General features: G+C 31.2%; 8 protein-coding genes across 8 annotated transcripts; 6 read left to right on the top strand and 2 right to left on the bottom strand.

Moving 5' to 3' along the window:
• Positions 1 to 5214: 5214 nt before the first annotated feature.
• Positions 5215 to 6522, top strand: ASCRUDRAFT_13271 (uncharacterized protein). Its single transcript, XM_020189049.1, has 2 exons — positions 5215 to 6215; positions 6310 to 6522. Exons 1-2 carry the CDS (start codon positions 5460 to 5462, stop codon positions 6463 to 6465), a joined length of 912 nt encoding a protein of 303 aa, XP_020047935.1. The 5' UTR covers positions 5215 to 5459; the 3' UTR covers positions 6466 to 6522.
• Positions 6523 to 8385: 1863 nt separating this feature from the next.
• Positions 8386 to 8818, bottom strand: ASCRUDRAFT_75618 (uncharacterized protein; the record flags this gene model as incomplete). Its single annotated transcript, XM_020193142.1, has 1 exon — positions 8386 to 8818. A coding segment is annotated over exon 1 (187 nt), but the record flags the coding sequence as incomplete, so codon positions are not given.
• Positions 8819 to 9075: 257 nt separating this feature from the next.
• On the top strand, positions 9076 to 10311 carry EMC2 (Emc2p; the record flags this gene model as incomplete). The annotated part of the gene is made up of 3 exons (XM_020190502.1): positions 9076 to 9358; positions 9515 to 9970; positions 10046 to 10311. The coding sequence occupies 3 exons, from the start codon at positions 9076 to 9078 to the stop codon at positions 10309 to 10311; spliced, it is 1005 nt and encodes a 334-aa protein (XP_020047933.1).
• Positions 10312 to 10839: 528 nt separating this feature from the next.
• Positions 10840 to 11511, top strand: ASCRUDRAFT_27942 (Mov34/MPN/PAD-1 family protein; the record flags this gene model as incomplete). The annotated part of the gene is made up of 2 exons (XM_020190025.1): positions 10840 to 11338; positions 11390 to 11511. Coding segments are annotated over 2 exons (621 nt in total), but the record flags the coding sequence as incomplete, so codon positions are not given.
• A 3897-nt stretch (positions 11512 to 15408) lies between these two features.
• On the top strand, positions 15409 to 18598 carry RIM4 (Rim4p). Its single transcript, XM_020193141.1, has one exon. It carries the CDS (start codon positions 15638 to 15640, stop codon positions 18149 to 18151), a length of 2514 nt encoding a protein of 837 aa, XP_020047931.1. The 5' UTR covers positions 15409 to 15637; the 3' UTR covers positions 18152 to 18598.
• A 309-nt stretch (positions 18599 to 18907) lies between these two features.
• VMA6 (H(+)-transporting V0 sector ATPase subunit d) lies at positions 18908 to 19951 on the top strand (the record flags this gene model as incomplete). Its single annotated transcript, XM_020190486.1, has 1 exon — positions 18908 to 19951. One exon carries the CDS (start codon positions 18908 to 18910, stop codon positions 19949 to 19951), a length of 1044 nt encoding a protein of 347 aa, XP_020047930.1.
• Positions 19696 to 20631, bottom strand: POP7 (ribonuclease P/MRP protein subunit POP7). Its single transcript, XM_020193140.1, has one exon. The coding sequence runs from the start codon at positions 20620 to 20622 to the stop codon at positions 20038 to 20040; it is 585 nt and encodes a 194-aa protein (XP_020047929.1). The 5' UTR covers positions 20623 to 20631; the 3' UTR covers positions 19696 to 20037.
• A 146-nt stretch (positions 20632 to 20777) lies between these two features.
• On the top strand, positions 20778 to 25094 carry CAF130 (CCR4-NOT core subunit CAF130). Its single transcript, XM_020189199.1, has one exon. It carries the CDS (start codon positions 20913 to 20915, stop codon positions 24951 to 24953), a length of 4041 nt encoding a protein of 1346 aa, XP_020047928.1. The 5' UTR covers positions 20778 to 20912; the 3' UTR covers positions 24954 to 25094.
• Positions 25095 to 25199: the final 105 nt, after the last annotated feature.

Raw genomic sequence — 25199 nt, 5'->3', positions numbered from 1 at the left:
AAACTGAATTTGCAGATTGTACTATATTGTGTATTGCACACAGGTTACGAACTATTCTCAAATATGATCGAATCATGGTGTTAGATAAAGGTGAAATCAAAGAGTTTGACACTCCAATGAATTTATTTCACCAAGATGGAATCTTTAGAGATATGTGTAATAGATTGCATATCGTGTTTGAGAATCTCCTATAGTTTGTTTTGATTCAATTCAGGTTTTTTTTACTTCAGTTTCTGCAAAATATTTTTTTTTATCTCATGTTTTATTTCCTTCAAGTTTAAGATAGTATTAAAAGTTTTTGAAATGATCTGTTTATGTGCATATTTTTGTTTTTCCTGTTTTACTTTTGCTTCTCTGCATACTCTTCCTAGTGGTAAGACACTGTTGAGTTGACTTTTCTGTCTGTCTTGTGGACAGTGGATGTGAAATACTATGATGACTTAATTGTTCTTCTAAAATCTTTGTTTTGCTTTGTTTAATTATAGTTCTGTAAATTTTGATGTACATTACGCAAATAAATAGTACATTGTGTCTTTATGTTATAGCCACCAATAACTTTATTTGGTATTATAAACAACAATACAGTCTTATTCTGTTAAAACTAAAAATTTTTTTGCAAAACAATGAGATTGTTGCAATAATCCATTGAGGAAGACCAATGGTTCATCAACAGTGTTGCAAATTCTACAAATGACAACAAAAATCTCTTTTTTTTTCTTTTTTGTTTATTAACACGTTTGATTCTCAATGAATTATCGGCGACAAGAAGTCGCTTGAATATGTAGCCTATGTATGAGGTATTCCCTTGAAAGTACAAGTTCTCTTCATTTTCTAATGAACTTTTATAGTGCTTTCTACTTTGTAATGTTTTTTAGAACAAGTCGGAATAGCATTCCGAGATATCCGGTATCTGTTTCCTCTCCGTGCAACGGACTCATAATCCGTCCCTTCTAACTCAAGATTCTATAAAACGGCTGTGGTGATCTTTCGTTTTTCTTTTACTTTTCAATTTACAATTACGACTTTGTTAACTATGGAATTGCTTAAACACTTTTTATGGGTTTTCAAATGAGCTGTTAACCCAACATGGTTTCTTCAACCCGGTTCGGTTATTATTTGTTTATCGCCCAGCTCACAAGCAAACACTTTGGCTGTACTGGCACTTGTTTTCAAATGGTAAAATTCTCTTGAATTTAAGGACATTGTGTGTTGCAGTGTTTGTTTTGCTTTAAAAGAGTGTTTAAAAGTACGAATTGTATCATATTTGTAAATTGAAAAAACAAAACGTTTTGAAAAAATGCATTCGACACAAAAGTCGATTTTTGTCCCCAATAATACCGTCCAACGTGATGGGTCACACTGATTATAGCTACTGTTCTATTATATGCTCTTCCAGAGTTGGGAACAAATGAAGGAGGAGGCTATTTTTATGGGTCCAAATCTCAATGTTGAAAACTCCTGTGAGGATATAAGGAGAGACATCTCCCATAGCTATTAAAGAAGCAAAAACTGATTTACATACCATTTAATTNAAACTCACACTTCTTATATCTCACCAAAGACGTGTGTATATCTAACCTCTAGTCTCCAGTCAGTGGAAGCAATTGCTCACAACAACTCATCATTATGGACTTTGCATTATTTCATCCTGATGTATTTCTGTTGGTTGTAGAATATTTGCCATTGGATATTGTTTGGTTGCTCTCATTATCAGACAATTAGTACATTTCCTATCTCTGTTACAGAAAACTATTTACTGTTTTAAAAATTGCATATAATCGATTTTGCGTAAGAAATACTTCTATTGGCTATTTAATGTGGAATGATCGTAAATGGCAGATGGTTTTATTAAAAGATGATTGCTTTATACTTAAAAGTTATTTGAAATCATTTACTAAAACGCTATTTATTGATGATCCAATTCATTATTTTGAGCGCAAGCACACAAGAAGAATTGAGAATGCTTATAAACTTCAAAAATCTATTGACCAATTACTAACAGAGAATTTGTATTTTGATAATCTGCAAAATATCGTTTCTGCTCAATCATCTAGTTTGTTCTCACCTCAATCTTCCAGAAATGAGGATTTTTATAGAGTCCAAATGGCTATTCACCAATATTTAGCACAGGATCTTTATTTTGAGAATCTTCAAACTATCACTATTGTTCAACCATCTCGTTTCCTCTCACGCGAATTTTCCCCAGAAGAAACATTGTTTAACAGCGCCATGCTTGAAATTACAAATAATTTTTTTAATCTGTTAATCTGCAATCCTAAATATTTGAATGGAATTCAGTTATCAGGTTTTATTGATGATACAAACAAGTTGGAGATATTGAGAAATCAACAATTTATGAATTTAGAGCGTCTTGACTTGAGCCTTAATATAATTGAACGAATTGATAATTTAAATCATTTCATTAATTTAACAAAATTATTACTAGATAACAACAAGATACATATATTGGAAAACTTAGAAAATCTTGTTAATTTAGAAGTATTATATTTATCACACAACAATTTAACGAAAATAGAAAATTTAGATTGTTTAACTGGTTTGGAAAAGTTGGACTTAGATTTTAATAGTGAGTTAGAAGTTGTTGAGAACTTGGATAATTTAATTAATTTGAAAGTTTTGTCAATCAGAAATTGCAGAATCAGCAGAATTNACTCGTCAATTTCAAAGTTAAATAATCTTAGAGTTTTAGATCTATCTAAAAATAAGATAACAGAAATTCCAATTGAGTTTAATTGTTTGAGGGACTTGAGAAAATTAGACTTATCCTGCAATCAAATTGAAAGAATTGAGAACATCAATAAATTAGAAAAGCTACATACTTTGTGTATTTCGAAAAATGAAATTAGTAAATTTGAAAATTTGAACATTAATCTAGAGGTTTGTGAGATAAATGGTAATAAGGTTACAAATATTGAAAATTTAGATCAGTTGGTCAATCTAAAACTACTTTCGTTAGAAGGTAATGAAATCAAAAAGCTTGAGAATTTGGATAAATTGACAAATCTTGAACAATTATCAGTTAGAGAAAATCAAATCACAAAACTTGAGAATTTGAATAAACTAATCAATTTAAAAGAACTATCACTATATGGAAATAAAATTGGAAAAATCGAAAATTTGAACAAGTTGAGTAACCTCACTGTACTTGATTTACGTAGTTGCGATATCAGTGAAATTGATAACTTGAAAGAGTTGGTTAATTTGAATAAGTTATATTTGGGAGGCAATAATATACAGAAAATGCAGAATATCAGCCATTTGAAACACTTGACCATGTTGAATTTGGAGGGAAACANNNTGAGGAAGATTGAGAATCTTGAAGGGTTGAAAAAGTTAACTGACTTAGATTTAAGAAGGAACGCAATTACAAAAATTGAGGGACTCGATGAATTAATTAATTTGGAACTGTTGGTGTTAACTAGAAATTGTATTAGTAAAATTGAGAATTTGAATAGCTTACAAAAGCTAAGATATCTTTATTTAAATGATAATGAGATTGAAACCATCGATAATATTTTTATTTCACAATGGCTAACTGTGGTGCTAATTCGAAATCCCATTACTACAGTTGGGAAAACTTTTATGGATGAATTAAATAAGTTTGATAAGGGATTTATTGCAGAAATTGGTATGAGCAATGTAAGGTCAGAGGCTCCATTTTCAGCCCAATTAAATGCGATTATTAAGCGATTCGGAGGTTTCTTCGTCTTTGTGGATATAGAAGATATAGAAGATAGAGAAGATATAGAAGATATAATCGATATGAATGTTTTAGAATAACTAAGTAAAATGAAATTTAATTACTTGGTTTTCTAATGGCAATTAAAACCTCTGCTGTGCAGAGCACTACCATATTATTTATTTTCAAAGATCAGTTTGCAGTTAAATTCTCTACATAGTAATAAACGTTCTTCACAATTAATTTACAATTCTCTATTTTCCAATTACATTTTTCACATTTAAATTGACATCCATTGTTGAAACACAAATTTATTTCCCAATTCTACCACAATTATCTATGGGAAACACATTTAATATTTAATATTTCTGTATTTGATATAAATTAATACAAATTTTGCATTAAATTAATTATTCATTTTACGAACGTGCCACTTCATGTTATATAATTACATATTATCATTTATAAAAATGAGAACAAAAATATCAGGCATGTTAAAAACCAAACATTCAAACAAAATCAGCGAAATAGAGCTGTTCCAGCAAATTTTAAAGACGTTTTAATGAATCTCTGCACTGGGTAGTGTCAGATTGTGGTGTTCGTGATTGTTTCCTTCGTCATTACTGCAATAATGTGTTAAATTGAACAAATATTATTCTCATATCTTGTTCAATACGTCGTTTTGATTCACAGTTCATTTAAACCATTTGAGAACTCTGATAATTCTCAACCCATAATCAATTTCATTAGTTTTTGAGAGTAAAAAGTTGCCTTCAGCCACACTTCTTGAAACCTATTTAAGAAGTAGGTGGCTGCGGTGGCTGACCAAAAACTTATACCCACCAAGTTGCTTCTTCAATAGCAATTAGAATTGCTTCAACCTTTCAAACCATTTTTACAAATTGAAAACGGAAACTGGCTTGTATTCATCTCATCAAACTATTGGTGAAAGAGCATAGTAAGGCTACGATCCAGATCGGTAAAAAAACCTAATAATTAGTGAAGGTTGCAACCGTCAGAATTATTCAATTTATTAGGTAACAAGAAAAAAGTAATTGAACACATCAGGCAACATAAAAATATTAGATACTTTCCAAAATTAACAGAATTGTATTTACGCAATTCGAACATTAATGCTACTTTAAATTTACCACATTCGTGCACTTGTAGAAGCGGTTGATTTCTGTGCTAACCAAGTATGTATTGTAAATCGCTTAAAAGAATTTTTTTATCAAAATGCTAACTTTGATTGAAAATAATGTATTGGTATTTAGATGCATGAAGGAAATATCACTTATTAAATAGCAAAATATGAGTTATAGTCGAATTTCTGGTTTTGGTGTTTATTATAATCGCAATAGCTCTTACAAACAAGTGCGATGGTTTCACCTAAATAGTCTAGATAGAAAGAACACGTTTGAAAATCAGCAATGCAATACATTTCTTCGAAAGCAGATATAAATGTTCAGTTCAATTGTAAGCAATTTGAATAATAACAACAATTGGAGTACTGTCTGTTCTGTGTATAATAAATATTGCGATATTCAGGTATTTAAGTTGGTGATTGTATTACCATTGCAGTCAAAAGAGGATGCGAGTGTTGGCAGTTCGAACCATTCGCAAGGCAACTTTATTTTCCCTTTCAAAGCAAAAGCAGATCAACCAATGCTCAGTTCCTTCAGAAGAGTTTCGACTCAACTACACCACTATATAACAATTGTGGGTGAAGCAGTGGATCATCTGGGGCACAAGCAGCAAAATGGACAGGCATATAGTGTATTCCAAGGCTTTGGGATACTATGATTTGAGCTACGAGAGGTTGAGGAAGCAGCTTCGAAGGCTGAACTACACTCAGCTGACAAACATACGAAAGTTGTCGAAAATGGCGATATTGCTATCAACTATAGTGTCGTCCTATTATCTTTTCAATAGTGTAAAGAGAATTTTCAACTACATGTTATCTCTTTCCAAGAAACGCTCAAAACGAAACAATCAAGGTGATGACAAAAATATTGTGGACAAAAATATTGTAGACAAAAATATAGTCACCAACAAAATTACAATCATCAATAACGATACTTTTAGTGAGTGGAAAACTCAAAATCTTCCTAAAAATACCACTATAAATGTTAATAGAGATCCTCGGAAAATAAACCATCATAAAAAGGTGAAAGATGCGACACAAGATAAAACCAAGAATTTAGATTATCCTAGAATAAATTCTCCAGTAGTAAATACAATAAAACAGGAGATAAATTTAATAGAAAGTGTCCCCGGATCATTTCTTACTATTCAAGATGATCTGTGGGTTGATGATTCTAAGGTCAAGGAAAAGACAGAACTAGAAAAAGAACTTGATGCAAAATGTTGTGTGGTTTCCATTGACACTTCCAACGATAAATTACCAAGCTCAAACCTCAAAACTGAAACAAATTTAGATGGTACTGCATCTGAAGTATCAACAACTCCTGATGATAGATGGTCCGAAAATGAGCTTCGTGATTGGTTCAGTAAAGTACGTATTTCTTTTTAATAATCTCTGCCGGGAATAAACACAAAAAACACTAAAAAAAACTAACAAAAAACACTAAAAAAATGTTTTACTACAGAAATATATTATATTTAAGTTGATACAATTTATTGTGCTATTGCCTTTATGGAGGTACTTGGACATGAATAATTCAATATTCTGTTTTGTCAGAGAGAGCAACTCATTCTTAACTACGCATCTACCCAATGTATTAAGAGTGCTAAAGGATTGCTAAAGGATTGCTAAACGGCTAATTGGCATCATGTACATCTAAAATTCATTCTCATATTTTTCAGATGATTTTAGCTGCTTTTCTATTGTTGTGCTTTTTTATTTTTTCGCGTTATAACTGGCTGTGAAACTTCTAACAAAACTTGTACTGTACTTACTCGTGTTAGGTTTTGAATATTTTTTATGAAGTTAATTGTTTAAATTACTAATTGATCTGATATGTGTACGGTTATTTCCACTGAACTTCAAATAACTCAATAATGGAAATTGATGTAAATACCTGATCTCATCCGACTTATTATCAGATAAATCAACATATCTTAGATCTGGAAGTTCATTTGAATTGTCAATTTTTTTGAGCTGATAATTAATCAATAGAAAAAAAAGTTGTGGTCTGGTAAATCTAGTTGTTTTATATTCAGTAATATGAAACTAGATAATGCTTTTTGATATTTCAGCTCTCTAAATACATGTTTTGGATTATTTATAGTTGATCTTGTTTCTGTCTGATTAAGTTTAAAACATTTACACCACATATAGGAGTAAAAATTAAGGTATCTTGAAAAAACATTTGAAAGTTCCTATTGATTATTTTGAACAGAAGAATGAAACCTAAAACGAGTTATAGTTTGAGTGATATGTATCCGCAATAGAAAAATCATCATACGTTTTCTTTGTTTTATAGAACACCAATAATATTAATTCTTCTACAGACTGAAAAATTGTAGATATTCTGCATTTGTTGTTAGCAGGGTCATCCAAAATGCTGGAAGTATTAATAATTAAATATTTGGTATAATAATTCAATTGCTTCTTGAATAATAATAAATCTTTAATGTTTAAAGTTAAGTGATCGTTTTTTCTGCAATGTACTGTATTTCCAACGATAACAACTTGCACATGCATGAAGTAGCAACTGCCGTTTCGAGTATCAACTCAGCCTTTACCACTTTATTTCATTGAAACGCTTTTTTGACATTTCCGAGAAACTATCATCCAGTAGAAACGACATTGCAACTGGAATTTGCGTTGAAATTTACCAATTCTTTCTTTGATCCCACTGTTTTAACAAGAATAATTTCATTTGTTGTCGAACCATTCAAAAGGAACAAAATGAGCTTGGAGAACTAGACTCAGGTGATTTGTAATAGTGAAAACAGAATTGAGAAGATGAAGTATTCATGGAAGAGAATTGAGACAAACAAAGTAATATCCCATAGGCTTTATCAGATATAACATATAGGGTAAATGAAATTTACTCTTCCAAAGTGTATAGTGTTTATCTACAAAATTCAATTGCGTTTAATCTGGGTGTTTGGTATTTTGTTTGTTTAATAATCATTACTCGGTGAATTCAAATAACAGACTCAGCAGAAGAGAGTTAGTTGTTGATATTTCAATTATAATTGCAGAAAGAATCCATTGAGTATTTATATTGTTTATTCGAAAAGGCAATGGCAAAAAAAACAACGACAAACAAAATCGGTCGTTGAGAGACGCTCCAATTGACCAATCAGAAAAAAACAGATCTGAATTTGTGCTGGGATAATTTTACAACAAGAATACTGCACTTCAGATTGGATTTGCCACTTTACTGGCTCTCGGTGGCGAAATATCTTCTGGTGATAATTCTGCCTTATGATCAGCCAATTCTTCAATACACGCTGATAATGCAACAATTCATTCAACGACGACCAACGCATCGATTATGAATGCTAAAACCCATGAAAATAAATCAATTTGTAATGTCTATTGCAGATACAGACACAGCATTGTGTGTTTGGTATTTCCTTTTCTGCTCAATTGATATGCTTCAATGAGTTACATAAATAGTAGGCAGTACGCCCGGAATTTGATTTTTTGATTTCATCAAAATGACTAGCGATAAATTGAAATTGCCAGAAGTATTTGGCATCATTGCCAATATAATAAACACTGATAACCGATTTCCGGCCGTTCGTTACGAGTTAATACACTTTCGAGCATTCGTTTTAGTCGTTCAAATCCGGATGCAACATTTGATTCAATTAACTCAGCTCTTTGATTTAATTCATTAATGTTGGAAGCGTTTGGTGGAGTATCAAGTTCTCTTTCGTTATCACTATCAGTGTTCTTGACTTGGATGCTGTCAGGTTGACAGTCGTCGAAGGAAGGATAGAGATTTCTTCTAGTGCTCATGACTTAGTAGACTTCTCTTTCCTTTTCCTCTTGGTTTATTTTATTTCTATCTAGCTATTTAGTGATCATATTTATATTATTTGGATTGCAGTCTTCATCAACGTATTTGTGAATTAAATGTTTTTTGCGGAAACACAATTTTCGTTTCATATTGCTTAAGTCTTGTGTATTTGGTTTGGAGCAACGGACCATAATTGTTTCACGAACGTCGAGTTCGGATTGTGTTTTCCGGCCACACCTCGTGCAACAAATATAAGCATGTACTGCTAAGTTATTATTAATTTTTGTTCTCGTTTCTACATGCCTGTTTGGTAGTATATCACGTGATTTTAAATCCACTTAAGATTAAATAGTTTTGAATATTTGAAGATTTAGTTCAGATCAAACAAAGAGGTTAAGCAATTGAGCTTGAATATTAACAGAGTACTGGATCATGATGAGTGAGATTGCGACAGAAAAGAAAATTATTGATAGACTATTAAAGATTTATAAATTGGGTTTATATAACACTTTACCACCTTCAAAAGTTTATGACATTTATTTTGAGAACTCTTCAATTTTAAATACTTTAAATTTGAAATCAAAGACAAATGATATAAGTTATTACACGTTAATGGAGTTGCAATTTTATATATGTTTAATTATAGACAAATCCCAAGAAGCCAAGTTAATGTTGGAACGACTAATGGACACATTTAGTAATTCCAATAATGAAGCAAGTTATAAATATAGGAAAGTTAATAAGAGTGATGAAAATAATGGAACTACAACTATCAATAGGAATAAAGATGAAACGGATGACGATATTGGTAATGACTCAATTGACAGCGAGAAATTGATTTTAATGCATTCAATATATATTGAGAGTACTGAAGGACATCAAAAATCATTAGGTTATTTAAATAATATATCAAAGAAAAACTACCATAACAGTAAGAGCTTAATAATATTGAAAAGAAAAATATATTTATCAAATAAAATCAATCAAAATAAATTTTATAATACGGCTAAAAAGAGTCCTGGAACTAAGAACAAGAATGCTATTCAAAATAAAAATTTATTGCAAGGTCTTTATTCTCATTACATCACTGATTTAACTAAATATCTAGAGATTAATTCATCAGATTCTGAGGGTTGGAATGAATTATCAGACATTTATTATAAATTAGGTAATTATGAAAAGGCTATATATTGTTTAGAAGAAATCTTGATCAATTTTCCCTTTGCTTATAATATATATGCAAAATTGGCATCGATTTATTTGTCATTTTCATATAAGATTTTATTCAATTATTCAGCTTCATCTGGATTAAAACTGTCTAATAATAATAGTAACAATAATAGCAAAGTTAATACTACATATCCAAATCATGTAATTGAAAGTTTTTATAATAATTATAAATTAGCATTGAAAAATTATCTTAAATCAATTGAATTATCAGAATCATATTTAAATGGTTGGTCGGGTATTTATTCATTGACATCAATATCGAATATTAAAAACAGATTAATTATATCTAAATTTGAAAATAACGGTGATTTACAAACATTTCAAAAATTAAATAAGTTGGCTGATAAGAAAATCAATGAAATCATTGAAAAAAAACAATCGAGTATGGGAGATATTGAACTGGCTAAGAAGGTACTAGAAGATACTAAAGGCACTTCATAGATTATAAATATGAAGATAAACATAAAGATGGAAATATTTATTATTCTGGTGGAAAGAAATAATCAGGTGACCTTCTTTTTGCGTTTTCTAACTGTTGTTGTAGTTCCATGATTATGGATATAAATTTATAGCTCTTTTTCCTTGTTCTGTATTTCAATAAATGATCCTAGGCTAGATTTATATTGATATAACATTGGATGCTTGAAAATGTGTATAGGTAGTAAGAATTTCAATCAGAATTCGAATAACGATTTGAGTCAAGAGACTGGATGTCGCAACTTCCAAAAGTTTGATTCATCAATTGTTTCAAAAGCAATTGAGGTGACTGGAAGTTATAGATTTAAAAAGATTATCAATAGCTATAAAAATGGAGATGTTAATAAGATTGTCAATTTATCTGATAGAATAAGTGGTGAGGTTGATTTATTTGAGAAAGAAATTTCAGCTGGATTATCCAACTCATTAAATGAAAAAACCGATGTCTTTTATAATAATGATAACTATCACCCAAAGGAATTGGAAGAATTAAAACCTTGGAGAAAAGATCCGAATTATTTTAAAAATGTTTACATTTCATCATTAGCGTTAATGAAAATGACCCTTCACAGTTCGATGGGAGGCAATATAGAAGTTATGGGGATGATGATTGGTAAGATAGTGAATCAAAGCATTGTTATCATGGACTGTTATTCGTTGCCGGTTGAAGGAACAGAGACCAGAGTTAATGCTCAAGAGGAAGGATATGAATATATGGTCAACTATTTGAGCTTGTTAAAAAAGTTAAAGGGGGATCTTAGAAAGGAGAACATTGTTGGATGGTATCATTCCCATCCTGGGTATGGGTGTTGGTTATCAGGTATTGATGTTGCTACACAATCATTAAATCAAACGCATCAAGACCCTTATTTAGCGGTTGTAATTGATCCTAAAAAGACATTAAGTCAAGGAAAGGTTGAGATTGGTGCATTTAGAGTATATCCTTTAGGTTACAATAAAAAAAATACTCGAGCAGATGAATTTGAAAACAGTCATGGTCCAGGAATTGAGTCAAATGACTATTCTGGCAATTTCTTACCAGATGGCGATGCAGTCCCAAAAAACAAACAAGAGGATTTTGGAGTTCATTCATCGGATTATTATTCATTGAATGTCACAGTTTTCAAAAGCAAGATTGACAATCATTCATTAGATTTTGTGCTAAAAAACTATTGGTCATCCTCGTTGACCGGATTAAGCAGAGTCTCTTTTGAAAATCCTTCGTTGAATTCCATCGAAACTAATAATGAATTGAATCAATTTGAAATGAAAGAAAAGCTGTTGAATAATAAGATAAGGAATCTAAACATGAAATTGAACAATCAAGGAAATAAAAATGAGAATACTTGGAACAAAAACAAAAATCTCAGGGACAAAGTGAAAAACAGAAAGGTCAAAATTCCCCGTGATGATTCGAAAGATATTTTATCACACACAGAAAGTCAGAAGGTAAAAGAATGGCGCTTCTATTCACCGAGATATTACCCCGAGCTGTTTGGGGACAGGCACAGAGATTCAGCACTTCAGATGCCGAACTCGAGCACGCAGCCAACTCATAAAAAGGCGAGGTTCCATAGCTTGTTGGCAACTGCTCGGGGTAACAGGGGTTGGGAAGCAGCTGGAGGTTACTCTGCAAGCAAAACGTGGTCTATGCAGTACAAGGCGGACCAGATGAGTGGGAAGCAGGGGATATTTATTGAGAACTTGGCCTTGGAAAGCCAGGCATTGGTTGCTGAGGAGATGAACAACCTAGTCTTGTTGAAGTTGCAGGAGAGTCTCTTTTCCTGAAAGAAAACAGGGTTTTTTTCTGCTTGGCTATTCGTTTGTGGCCTTCAATCCGAAAAAAGCATAGTCATCCTCCACATTGGTATTGGTGGTTTTAGTTTATTTTTTGTGCTCTTTGCTTGAGCGTTTTCAGGGATTATTTGATTACCGATAAACTTGGTCTAATAAATTTAACTGATTGTTGTATTTGTGAAAACAACCCGATTAGATAACAGAATTACAAGATTTCAGGATATGCGGATTGTTTCGATTTGGCAGTTATATTATCTTATTTCTTTCTTATTGAACTCAATTAAGAGTTATATTAAATAGATACCATTCAAAATATCGATGCAATTGAGATAGACAGTCTTTTTTTATTTTATCAATATGTAGCTTAAAACTCTATTTTTTAGCAAGTCCACAAAACCAGCTTGGGTTTTGAAATTTTTAATGATATAACTTAATGATGGCACCCAATCCATGTGTAATTTTCATTGGACGCTCTTAATTGCACTTTTTTGTTTTGTAATCGAGGCTGTTAAAAACATGAATTTCATGTAGAAAATTTTGACAACTTCTCAAAATCTGCAAATTTTTTTAAAATATTTGCAACTTTCAAAATTATTCTTCAATTTTTCTTTGAAGGAGAGAAAACACCAGATTTTCAGAATAATTATAATTTATCTAGAAGCAATAGTTAATCGGAAAAAGGTTTCAAAAATATATATATATTTCTGTCTATTTTCCTTCAAATTTTGTCTTTTAATATTTGCTGAGAAAAAACAAAAAAAGCCAGAAAAAAATATGTTTGTAATAAAATTGATATTAAAGTTTTTCTCTATTGCTTAGGTTATAGTTTGGACTTATAAAATCCTAGTGGGATTTTGATTGTTTTTGAAAAATCGGTAGTTGCTTTTTTCAGTCAATCAAATCGGCAATATTCCAAATTACAGTTTACAATTTGTAATTTACAATTTACAACCACCTTTGGCACTTCTTCCATACCCTTTTTTTCTGCAATTCTGAAAAAAAGCATATTGTATAGTTGCTATTTTTGAAAGTAAAGTAGAAGTTGGAATAAGAAACAGCGTGTATTTTTACATGTGGTTAACTTATTGTTAATTCATTACTGGCCAATATAATATTTTGGAATCTATCATCTATTTGTACTTTATCAATGTTTTTTTGTGACTTTATGAGAGCTTTTGAAACTTTTAAAAAATAATCATCTAAAGATTGAAATTCTATTTGTTAAGCAAAATCACTTTTGTGTAGCACAAATGATAAATTGCATTCAATTAGTATTAACTCTATTTGCCAATGTTTTTAAACCTTTTATTTATTTTAATCAATTCCTCGTTTCAAATCTAAAATACCCAAAAAAATAATCTGAATAGGCTGGGATTCTCAATATTGCCAAACACACCAATCAAAACCTTGAAATTAATTTTCAAATACCCAAGTTTTGTTGTTTTCTTTTTTTAGTTTATTTTTCAATCGAACTTGACAAATATCCATGAAAATTTATTTCTTTTTAAAATATTTATGCATAAAGTTGTCTTAATTATTTTCCATTTTTTTTTTTCAATTTAACCCGTGTTACCTCCAATCAATTGGATATCTGAATTAGTTAGCATTATGTTTTATTTTTGTGCAACTTGACTACTTTGTTATGAATTTCTCAGCTTTTGAAAATAAAACCTTCTACATTGAGCAGTTTTATTTCACACTTTTGACTATAATGCCTCAAAAATCATCCAATAAAACTCGGTATGAAAGCCAAAACACCACATCAATCAATCTACAAAGAACAAAATGATGATAAACAGCAGTCTGTTTGTGTAATGGTTAACAGTTGTTTATGTTTAAAGTTTACACTCACTCTTTCCATCATGCAGGCCTCATTGCAGATTCAAAATATAAACTTTGGTTGTGCTGCGTTGATAAAACCTTATTTATTATATTTATTCCAAAAGTAAAATGAAATAATGGATAAATAATTTATTTCTTATTATTTTATTATTTCTTCAACTGTCTTAGTTCAAACTTTTAAAAAACAATCCATATGAAATTTGGCTAGAAATGTCTTAAAAGATTCCGTTCGATTATCTCAATGACAATTTTTTTGAGAAGTGGGCTTCATTTCACACTGTCAAATAAAATACCAATAATATTGAATCCAATTTCATTGGTAGTTTTAGCAACAAATTATCTGTTTTTGAAATTTTCGATTGCGAGATAACAAGCACCACACTTTATCACTGGAATAATATTTATTTTTTTTTTATCCAAGATTATAATACAGAATCTCTTTTGTATTTTTGTATTTTTGTATTTTTTCATAGAAATTAAATGTACAGATTACCCAAACTACATTCAAATAATATAAAAAAAATTGAAAGATCACAAAAGCAAAGTGGGTTTTTCAAAAGCAAAAATATTTGACTGGAAACTCAAATATCGATTTTCTAATTCCTACCCCAAAAAAAGCAAAAATTCTAATCTTAACTTTAGTTATCTCCTGAAATCCACCACTTTGAAATCTGGTTGTTCAACTCAAGGCACAACTTCGAACACCAATCAGATTTACTTTCTCACATTAATTTTTCCCAAAGCTCACCAGCTTTGAACCACAACAATATAAAGCTCTATTGCCTAAATGAGAAACAGTCATGTTTATTAAAATCCTGTTTTAATCTGTAAATCTCATTTTAATCTGTAAATCTCATTTTAAACCTGTGCTCTTTTTTTTGTTCAGAAACTATTATTTTGTTCTTTGTTGATTAGCCGGAAAAAATCCAAATACAGCTTTCAAAATTCAGTTTAGACTTGGTTTGAATTTCATTTATTTATTTATTTATCTATTTATTCATTTCTTTACAATATTTTTTATTGTTATCTATCAATCCATATAATATTTATATGGTTATTTTTCTCCCCCTTTCATTTTGTTTTACAATTTTTTTCCTTTTTTTATTATCTTTTTCTTATATACAAATTCAGCTTTGAATTCTTTATCTTAGTTTCAATTGAAATCCACAACCAAAATTACAGAAAAAAACCAGTCAATATAATAGCTAAGAATTATTTAATTATCATTTATCATTTAACTCGTTTTTTTAACTCAATTCAACTCAACCTTCTAATATTTTTCTAAAGTTTTACTTGTTTTAGTATAATTTTAATAGCAATAACCGATTTTGTTTTGGCGCTACAAATCTTTCATCAAATCATTGAAAAAACTAATAGAATTATACTAATAATATCAATTAAATTTCAAATTCTCAAAAATCTCAAATCTCATAAATCTCATAAATCTTAATAATCTTAATAATCTTAATAATCTTAATAATCTTAATAATCTCAAAGCAAAAATTTCTTTAATCAACAAAAACTCAATAATTCTTCAAGTAATCATATTCTATCAATTTACTACTATTATCATCAACATTACTTATCTTTAGCCTAATCCTAATCCTAATCCTAAGACTAAGACTAACCACATTTTTATTACTATCCCATCATGAGCAAATTAACCGACCAACTCAGCTCCACTATGATGGATGATAACGAAGTCGAAAGAATTATTTTTAGCAAGCCCGCCAAAACTCTAGAGAATTACAACACCGTTCGTCAAAATATCACAAAACTATTACCTTCCTCTTTTTCTTCTGATGAATCTCTTGATGATGATGATGATGATGATGATGAAGACGACGATGATAATCAATCCGATGAAGTTAGCTTAACCGACATGGTCGAAGACCATAACGAAGACCAATTTTATTCTTATCATGAAACAACTTCTAACAATTTAAACATTAATTCTAATGATTCCATCTCTAAATTATCTCAAGATCAAGAACACCAAGAAAAGATTTCAAACACTGATCAAAACCAAGATCAAGACTCTTCAAATAGATCAAATGAAAAAGCCCCATTTCGTGGTCGTCCATCATCTTGTGTCTTTGTCGCAAGTTTAGCTGCAACCAAATCCGATAATGAGTTATACAATTCTGTGTTTAATCATTTCAAAAAATGGGGTGAAATAGCCGTTAAAGTCTTAAGAGACCCTTCAAATAGACCATATGCTTTTGTTCAATACACTAATGATGAGGACGCTAAAAAGGCTCTCAGAGAAGCTCAACACTCAATGCTAGATGGTAGATCAATTCGTTGTGAACCTGCTAAAGTTAACAGAACTTTATACATTGCAACCAATTCTGGTTATGATCTTCAATCAAATGATGTTTGTGATATGATGGAGGAATATGGTGAAATCGAACAGTTAGTTGGTAATAATAGTGATATTAGAACAAGTATCTTGCCAATTAATCATCATGATCCAAATAGTATTACTTTAAATAAAGCCTGGTTTGTGAAATTTGCTTATAGAGATGATGCAATTAGAGCTTATGTTAATCTATATCGCAACCCAGAATGGATTGTTCAATGGGCTAAAAATATTGAAGCTCCTGATGAAACCATTAACGAAATTACAATTGATAAAAATTCAATTTATGTGGGCCAATTGGATTCAAGGGTTACCAAAGAAAAATTAGAAGAAAGATTTAGCGCCCATGGAAAGATTGCTGACATTAGTTTGGTTCAAAAACAAACGAATAATTTTGCATTTATTAAGTTTGAAAATGAGATTTCTGCTGCTGCTGCCGTTGAAAGAGAAAACCATGCCATCTTTATGGATAAAACAATGCATGTCCAATATAAAGAGATGCACCATCACAATAGACATAATCAGTATAATTTACAAAATAATCATCATAGATACAGTGCTGGCAGTATTTATAATGAGCAACAGCTAACACTCGCACCTCCTCCAATCAACTTGCCAGTTAAAAGGGCTTTAAACAATCAAGGTTTATATAATATGAATCAAAAAATCCCTCCACCAATTACTTCTCATGATAACTCCTCAATTGGCAGTATGGCTTTAAAGGCTCCAATGGGGCAATTTAGTTTAATACCACCACCACCTTCTAGTAATCAAAATAACTCAGAGATTTTCAATTCTTCACTTTCTAATATTCAAACATCTCAAAGAAGAAGCTTTTCAAATCGTGGTAATCGTTCAGTGAGTTATAACAACAACCGCTCACTTGGAAGTTCGAATTATCCTTATAACTCAAATCATTATGCTTCTAATCAATCAAATTATAATAACTATTCATCTTCAAATAGTTTTTCTTCAAAAAATAATCTTAGATATGCCTCATCAAAAAACAATTTGTCATCTTATAAAGATTATTCTACTTATTCCAGTTCTGACAAGGATCTAGCTCAAAATTCAAGACCTTATTATCAAGTAAACCAAAGCCAAAAAAGAGTAAGCTCAAACACAATAAACTCATTAATTCAAAACTCGGCTTCAGCAAACTCTTGGATTGATAAAAATAATTCAGTTACATCAACTCCAACTCCTTCTAATAAAAACAAAAATCCAAATTCAAGTACCGGAAAATCACCAACTTCATCCCCTTCCAACCGCTCAAATAATTCATCACACATGCTACCAAAATCATTATATTCTCCTTCAACTGCAATTTCTCATGAAAACTCCAATGATAAAGTCGAACAAGGAACAACCACTACAAACAGTCAACCCAACAATTTGTCAGATTATTCAAAGTTTAATACAAGCACATCTAATAAAGCTGTATCACCGGTTTCCCCTTCTTATTTTTACTACATGCCAAAGGAAATTTATGGTTTTGACCCAAATGCTATGCCACAATCTTCTGCAGGTGGTGGTTACTATCCATATACTCCAAATTACCAATATTATTATGATCCAGCTGGTGTCGATTACTCCCAGGGACCACCTATACCATCCTATTACATGTACTATCCACCAATGAGATTAAACAGTAGCAATGGTATGAACATGAGAAATGTTTCAGTAACTACCAAGGGAAGCACTCATCCCTCAGTTTTTAGTAATGCATCACCATCAACATCCAATAATCCCCAGAGCACAATCTCAGGAGCTATTACTAAAGATGAAGGTCCCGAATATTAGATAAATTGAATACCTCAATACGAATTAATCTCGATAGTTTGAATTCCAGTGGAGCTGGTGATTTTGGTATTTTTTTGATGAATGAAAATTGACGGTATTGTTTTCTGGGAGTTTAATTGTTTTTTTCTGTCTATTCAAGTTTTTCTTAACTTTTACTTCTTTTTACTGTTTTTTTTGATTACTGAATAGTAAAGTGTTTTTTATGATCCGGGGTTGTTTTTTTTAGATATTTTCGACTTTACTATTCAACTTTTGATTCTATTGGTTATGATTCAAATTCAATTCTCGCTAGATATTTTGACATCTTTTTTTAATTTCTTCCATTTTGAATTATTTTAATATCTTACTCCTTTATTCTTTTGTTTGGTTTTGATTATTTTCTGATGGACTAATTGGAAAATATTGAGCAATCAGTTAAAATTGAAAAAAATATTAATTTTTGAAATGCGAACCAATTATATTGAATTTTGTTTAAATAATCTTTACTATATATATTGTTATATATTTATATTCCTAAATGATCTTCTATTATCTTACCGCTTCCTGTAGAAAAGGCAGTGATTACCTAAACCGCGCCAACCGGGCTGGGCTCAAACGGTTTTTACCCATCCGCAGAAATGCTGCAAACTCAAAGTGTTTTTGGGTGAAAACATATCCTCTTCGTTGTAGCCAGATCCTTTTCATCGTATCCAAAACCCACATTTTAAGAAGCGAGCAGTAAAGTATAAAAAACTTGGTATAGATAGGTAGTTTGAAATGGAGGGATTGTTTTTTAATATTGATTTTGGATTTATCGAGGGATTGGTACGTGGGTACAGAAATGGGTTGCTCACACAAGCACAGTACATGAATTTAACACAATGCGACACATTAGAAGATTTGAAATTGCAATTATCAGCAACTGAATATGCTAACTTTTTGGCTAATGTTCCATCACCTTTATCAACTTCTATTATTCAAGAAAAGGCCTCAGAGAAATTGTATAAAGAGTTCAATTATATTAGAGCACAAGCAGTTGAACCATTAGCCAAGTTTATGGATTATATTACATATGGATATATGATTGATAACGTTGCATTGATGATTACAGGGACAATTCATGAACGAGACAGAAGTGAAATTTTAGAAAGATGTCATCCATTAGGTTGGTTTGATACTTTGCCAGCGTTATCAGTTGCGACAGATATTGAGTCCTTGTATAAGACAGTTTTAGTTGATACACCATTGGCTCCATATTTTAAAGACTGTCTTTCCGCAGATGATTTGGACGATTTGAATATTGAAATTATTAGAAACACATTGTTTAAAGCTTACTTGGAAGACTTTTATGAGTTTTGTCAAACAAAAATATCGTATCCTGGAAATGAAGTCATGTCTAAACTATTAGAATTTGAAGCAGACAGAAGAAGTATTAACATTTCATTAAATTCCTTTGATACTGAATTGGCAGCTGATGATAAATTGAAATTGTTACCAAATTTCGGCAAATTGTATCCCAATGGAAATCAATTGTTATCTAGAGCTGAAGACATTGATCAAATCAAAATTGCAGTGGAACAAGTTGGAGAATACAAAGGATTCTTTGATAGTATGAATTCTAGTGATAAGACATTAGAGGATCATTTCTATCAACTAGAGATGGATTTGTGCCGAGATGCATTTGCTCAACAATTTTCAGTGAGTACTATTTGGTCTTGGATCAAATCGAGAGAGCAAGAGGTTCGTAATATTACTTGGATTGCAGAATGTATTGCTCAAAATCAAAAAGAAAGAATCAACAATTACATCGCAGTTTATTAAATGATTTTCCATGTAGGATGGTATCATTTTTGTTTGAATTGTTGTTTTTTCTGATTTTATTGAAGAGTTATGTTTTAATTTCTAATCTAAAACTTTATATATATTTTTAATTCTAGTCCACTTACAAACCTTTTCTGAAATACATTTTCGGGAGTGTCGTTGTTGTCACTTTCATCATCATTGCCATTGTCATCATTGTCACCATCATCATAACCACCATTTTTTTCATTTCCACAAAGATGCCCGTCATCATCGACTTCCATGTCGATCTCATCACTATGATCCTTTTTATCATCTTTTTTCTTATTGTCCTTGGGAAGAGTGATTTCAAACTCATCTAGTAGCTGGATAGACAATGTCCTGAATTGAACTTTATAGCCCTTTTGAATGAAGATGTTTCCCACCTGCAAGACCTTCATTGTAGCTTTTCCCATTCCATTGACCTTGATACAACTGCTGGTGTCCTGATGAGCATCACCACTGACATCGTTGCTGAGCAGACCGGTTTTTTTAGCTGCAACCCTCAATCTCTTCTCGATTCTTTTAACAGAACCCACCAAGTTCGAGGAGGAGCTGATGCGATAGGCAGTGTTCAAGTGGGCAACACTGAACTTCAGCAAGGACGAGTGCTTGATAAGCGTTGCGTGCTGGAGACGCCTGTTCTTGTCCATGGTGGAGATGAAGCACAGGAAGAACAGGAAGCACAGCTCGAAAGGCCTTCTGGTCAACACGTGCCCGAGCGTCCGAAAAACACCTGCTAACGCGCGCAGTCAGGTGATGTCTGGGCTGGAAAACTTTTATCGCTTGTCTTTTGCAGCTTCTTCGCCTTTCCCTCCTCTCGCAGCTAACTCCAGAGTCTGAGAGCCAGAAATAACACAGGAGGATTCCTCGATTTTGTCAGCGCTTATTTGCCACTTCCACGTCGCATGTCTACGAAGCCCATCACACACCAGGCCCAAAAATGAAGATTGAGCTTAACAACAATGGTAGTAATGGTCAAACTGCATCTCAGCACGATTCGAACTGCATTGATGTTGACAACTTGGATTTCCAGTCTACTTTTAATATACTCAGTTTCCAATTGAAGCGACAGAAGGTGTTGCTAAATCTATTGAATTTCAACAGGTATTATCCTCAGAATTCCAAAAATCTATCTCTTTTGGCCTCCTTGCTAATAGGTCTCAGTGATCGAATTACTCAACCTCAAAATGACAACAATTCTTACAATTTATCCATCGACAAAATCTCAGACTTTTTAATAAATCTATCTCTTTTCATTGCTGCTACTCAACAAAATAAAATTGTCAGTTGGGACTCTCCTGCTAAAAATTTCGAATTGGCATTTCTTTTTGCTCAGATTATTGAATCAATACTAAGATTTTTGAACTGCTTGGGGAACGATGAACTAATTGACTCAATAGACATTTTTCCTGAATGCATAGACGATGAAAATGATTCTCGAAACGACATTTCAGTCACTGAAAGTTCTATCGATCAAATCATAAATCGTGATAACAATTCTGCAAATAACAAAACTGAACATGAGTTTGATAATAAAAATAAAAAAATCCAATCAAAAAAGAAATCTAAAAAGGAAACCAATGATACTGTAAGTATTACTACCCATGATACCAAAGATAACGACTCAGCTGATACTGAAACAAATTCTATCAGCAACGAATCTCCGGTTTTCACAGAGTTTGCAAAAATTAATAATTCTTTTGTCTCCATATACGATCCCTCATTTTACAAAAATTGGCTTCCAAGTCAATCCATCTCCTCACTAGACTTGGAAATATATTTCAACATAATATCTTTATCTATTCTATCAATATCAAAATTATTTGGCTCTCAAAAAGGTATTTATCAAAACCCTTTCTTAATATTGTTCATTAGATTATGGAAAAAATTTACAAAACTATTATTACTATCCCTACATATCGATCGAAAAAATGAAATCCTACAAAACACAACCATCGGGACACCAAAAATTATTTATTCAATGGCAAGAGGTTGTTCTTCGGTTCGTTATATACTATCTGCAATTTTGAATCAAAATTTGGATTTAAGATTTCATGATTTAGTTCATGAGTCTTTCAATGCTTTCACTTTCCCAATTGCAAGAAAATTCATAGATGGCGGTTCTCTAAAAATTGAGACAGAACTACTATTAGACGCCCTACTATCTCATGGTTTTGAATTTAATAAAGTATCTAATTTATTATTAAACTTGGATAAAGATGATCAATATGATGTAGACCTTAAATATATGTTTGAATTTGAAGATCATCTATATAATTATACTGTTGAGATTTCAGACGATGATGATGAAGATGATGATGACGATGATGATGATGACAATATTGATGAAGACAATCATATTAATAACAATGATGAAGAAAATAGTGATTATGATTTTGATACCAATTATCACAACGAAAATAATGATAATGAAGAGAATTTTAGTGATACCTTAGTATACCAACATTATTTCAATAAGTTTATCAATAACAATAGAAAAGTTATGATCAAAAACGAAATCACTAATAATCTTAATATCAATGACAATGATGACAATAACGATAACAATATCACCAATAATGAATTTGGTGCTCAAGACAATCAAAATAATTATTCTTCTGACCCAATTGATGAAAATTCAATTGATGGAAATTCAGAAGCTGATTTATCAGATCCTCCAAATAATAACTATAACATTATAAATAACAACTTTAACAACGAAAATATAAAAAATACTAAAAATATTAATAACACTAACAACAATGCTTTAATTGGCCAATATTTTAAATATTCAAACAACTATATTCACTGTGACTGTGTTTTTGAAGACTCAGATGAATCAGATGAAGATCTTGAAAAAATGGAATTACTAGTAGTTCATGACCTTGGTCCAGGTAAAGGCGAAATTCATCAGCAAAGTTTCACTTTTAATAAACAAGAAATTTTCAATTCGGATAGTAATATTTTTACCAATATTAATAAAATCAACAATAAGATCAGTAAAAATTTTAAGGATCAACATAGTAATAAGAATACCAAAATTAGCGAAATTGATAATGAAAAACATCTCAGTGATATCAACAATACTGAACAGAATATTAATACAGATAATTTTAAAATGAATAAAGAGAGTCAAAAAATGTTTGAAAACTTACCCAATAACTCCAAAATGATGATATTTAATGCATTGGAAAAAGAAAAGGAAGAAATAAAAAATAAAACTAGATTAAACAATACTAATAGTAGTAAGCAGCAGGCTGTTTCTGAACTAGGTATAACCAGGAAATTGGAAACGAAAAAAAACCAATTTAGTAAAACAATTGATTCTAATAACATAAAAACATTGAAATTAAGTTGTATAAGCAATACCACTATAGATAATACCGCTTTTAATATAATTATGAGAAGCAAAATTGAATCAATCAATAATATAGTAAAAAATAATTTAAAATTCTTTCCCGAAAAAATGGAAGAATCTGATAAAAATATAAACATTAACCTGGGCCAAAAACCTGATGATATATCCGACAATAATTTTAAATTCATTGCTAAATTGAATAATGAAGATGAAATGGTTCTTGATTTGTCTGGAGACCGGAGAGATGTACCAAGAGGAATGAATATTTTTTTCAATCCTCTTAGAAACCTTGATACCGCAAATTGCATGGCATGGAAAGAATTATCCGAAGCTTTTGATAAAATGGCTCAAGAACCTGTATCAGATAAACTCGGTGAACAGGTTGTTAGCACTATTGCTAGATGCATTAAACTAGATCATGAAATGAATGTAAAACGTTCCCTACTATCCTTAAAGGATATGATTGTGGATTCAAATAAAATTGGTGAAAACGATATCAATAAAGATTCTCACTTAGGTAACATACCCGGGCTATGCCATATGGAAAACAATCATAATTATGGAGAAGATGATGATAATGATGATTACGATGATAATCAAATGGTGACATTTGAAAAAATTTATGACAGATGGTTTTATGATTCAATTTTTGAACCTATATTAAGATATAATCCAGATATTGCATGTGCAATGATGGATGAAATGCTAATGGCACAAGGTTATCGTAGGCCTTTAATTTGGTTTATTTCTCATTTAGAAATTTCTCAATCATTAGTTAATTACATTCATGAGTTGACCATTCGGGAAAGAGGCAACTGGAATGATTATAAGTATGATTATGGAGAATTGAAAAACAAAAAATTGTTGTTTTCAAGAGAGGGACTCTTAGAGTTATCAGACGTCGAAGTTAACATGCTTTTACATGAGTTTTTTTCTAATGCTGGTGTATATTTGACCAAAGACTTTGATATTGAAATTGATGAAAGTTTTGATACAAATAGTGGGAAGCATAACGATAAACGTATTAATGGAAAATTCAATCCCAACAATAGTAGTAAAGGCCATATCGATGGACAAGTAGTTCATGAAAATAATGCGGGAGAAAATTACAAAAGTATAACAAACTTTTTGGATGCCAAAAGACTAGTATCAATTATTTGTTTAATGATAAAATCATTAGCCGATAAGAAAGTTATTTCTTTAAAGGATGAAGACTACCAAATCGAATTGCAGATTTTGCTAATCGATTGGGTTGGAATATTGCCTGCAGCAAGAGAGTTATATTTTTATATGCGAAACAATGGTAAAGACTCTTCCAATAAAACAAAGACTGAAAGTGATGATGATGATGATGATGATGCGTCTAAAAATAGGGTTCAATGCAGTTCAGATCTTGTGTCTGAGTATCAGGCTTTGCTTGAAGAAGATGCAGTTGATGATGTGTCAATTCCATTGACACCAGAAGAAAACAAAAAGCTTGACGAAATTACAAATGAATTGGTTAGACAGTTAGAAAAACGCGCTGTGGGTGGTAATCGAGAGGTTTTGCAGAATCTTCATCAATTTAAAAGATTTCTTAAAGAGCGAAACGAAAAAAAAGCCATTATGGTTATGTTGGACTAAAGGCTAATATACTATAAGTTAGTTTACCATTTGGTAAGAAGCAAATTTACCAAAAACACCAGGACCTGCTTCATGCTAAGAACTGTAGTTACTATAAATTTCCAAAACATTGATATCTGTATTCCATTCACTTTTGGAGCAGCCCGATGAGATGATTAACTCGGTAATGGTCCTTCATTAACAACAAAAGAGTGGCAAAAATTATACCAGTGCTACACCAACAAAATTCAAATGCCAGGTGCAAAA

This window comes from Ascoidea rubescens (assembly GCF_001661345.1).
Source record: "Ascoidea rubescens DSM 1968 unplaced genomic scaffold ASCRUscaffold_5, whole genome shotgun sequence".
Taxonomy (NCBI): domain Eukaryota; kingdom Fungi; phylum Ascomycota; class Saccharomycetes; order Ascoideales; family Ascoideaceae; genus Ascoidea; species Ascoidea rubescens.
This window is presented reverse-complemented; position numbering and strand designations above follow the sequence as displayed.

Coding starts and splice junctions, on each gene's coding strand:
- CAF130 (XM_020189199.1), top strand. CDS start 20,913: ATGAAGATTGAGCTTAACAACAATGGTAGTAATGGTCAAACTGCATCT.
- POP7 (XM_020193140.1), bottom strand. CDS start 20,622: ATGGACAAGAACAGGCGTCTCCAGCACGCAACGCTTATCAAGCACTCG.
- ASCRUDRAFT_13271 (XM_020189049.1), top strand. CDS start 5,460: ATGGACAGGCATATAGTGTATTCCAAGGCTTTGGGATACTATGATTTG. Junction 6,216..6,309: donor TTCGTGATTGGTTCAGTAAA/GTACGTATTTCT, acceptor GTTTTACTACAG/AAATATATTATATTTAAGTT.
- RIM4 (XM_020193141.1), top strand. CDS start 15,638: ATGAGCAAATTAACCGACCAACTCAGCTCCACTATGATGGATGATAAC.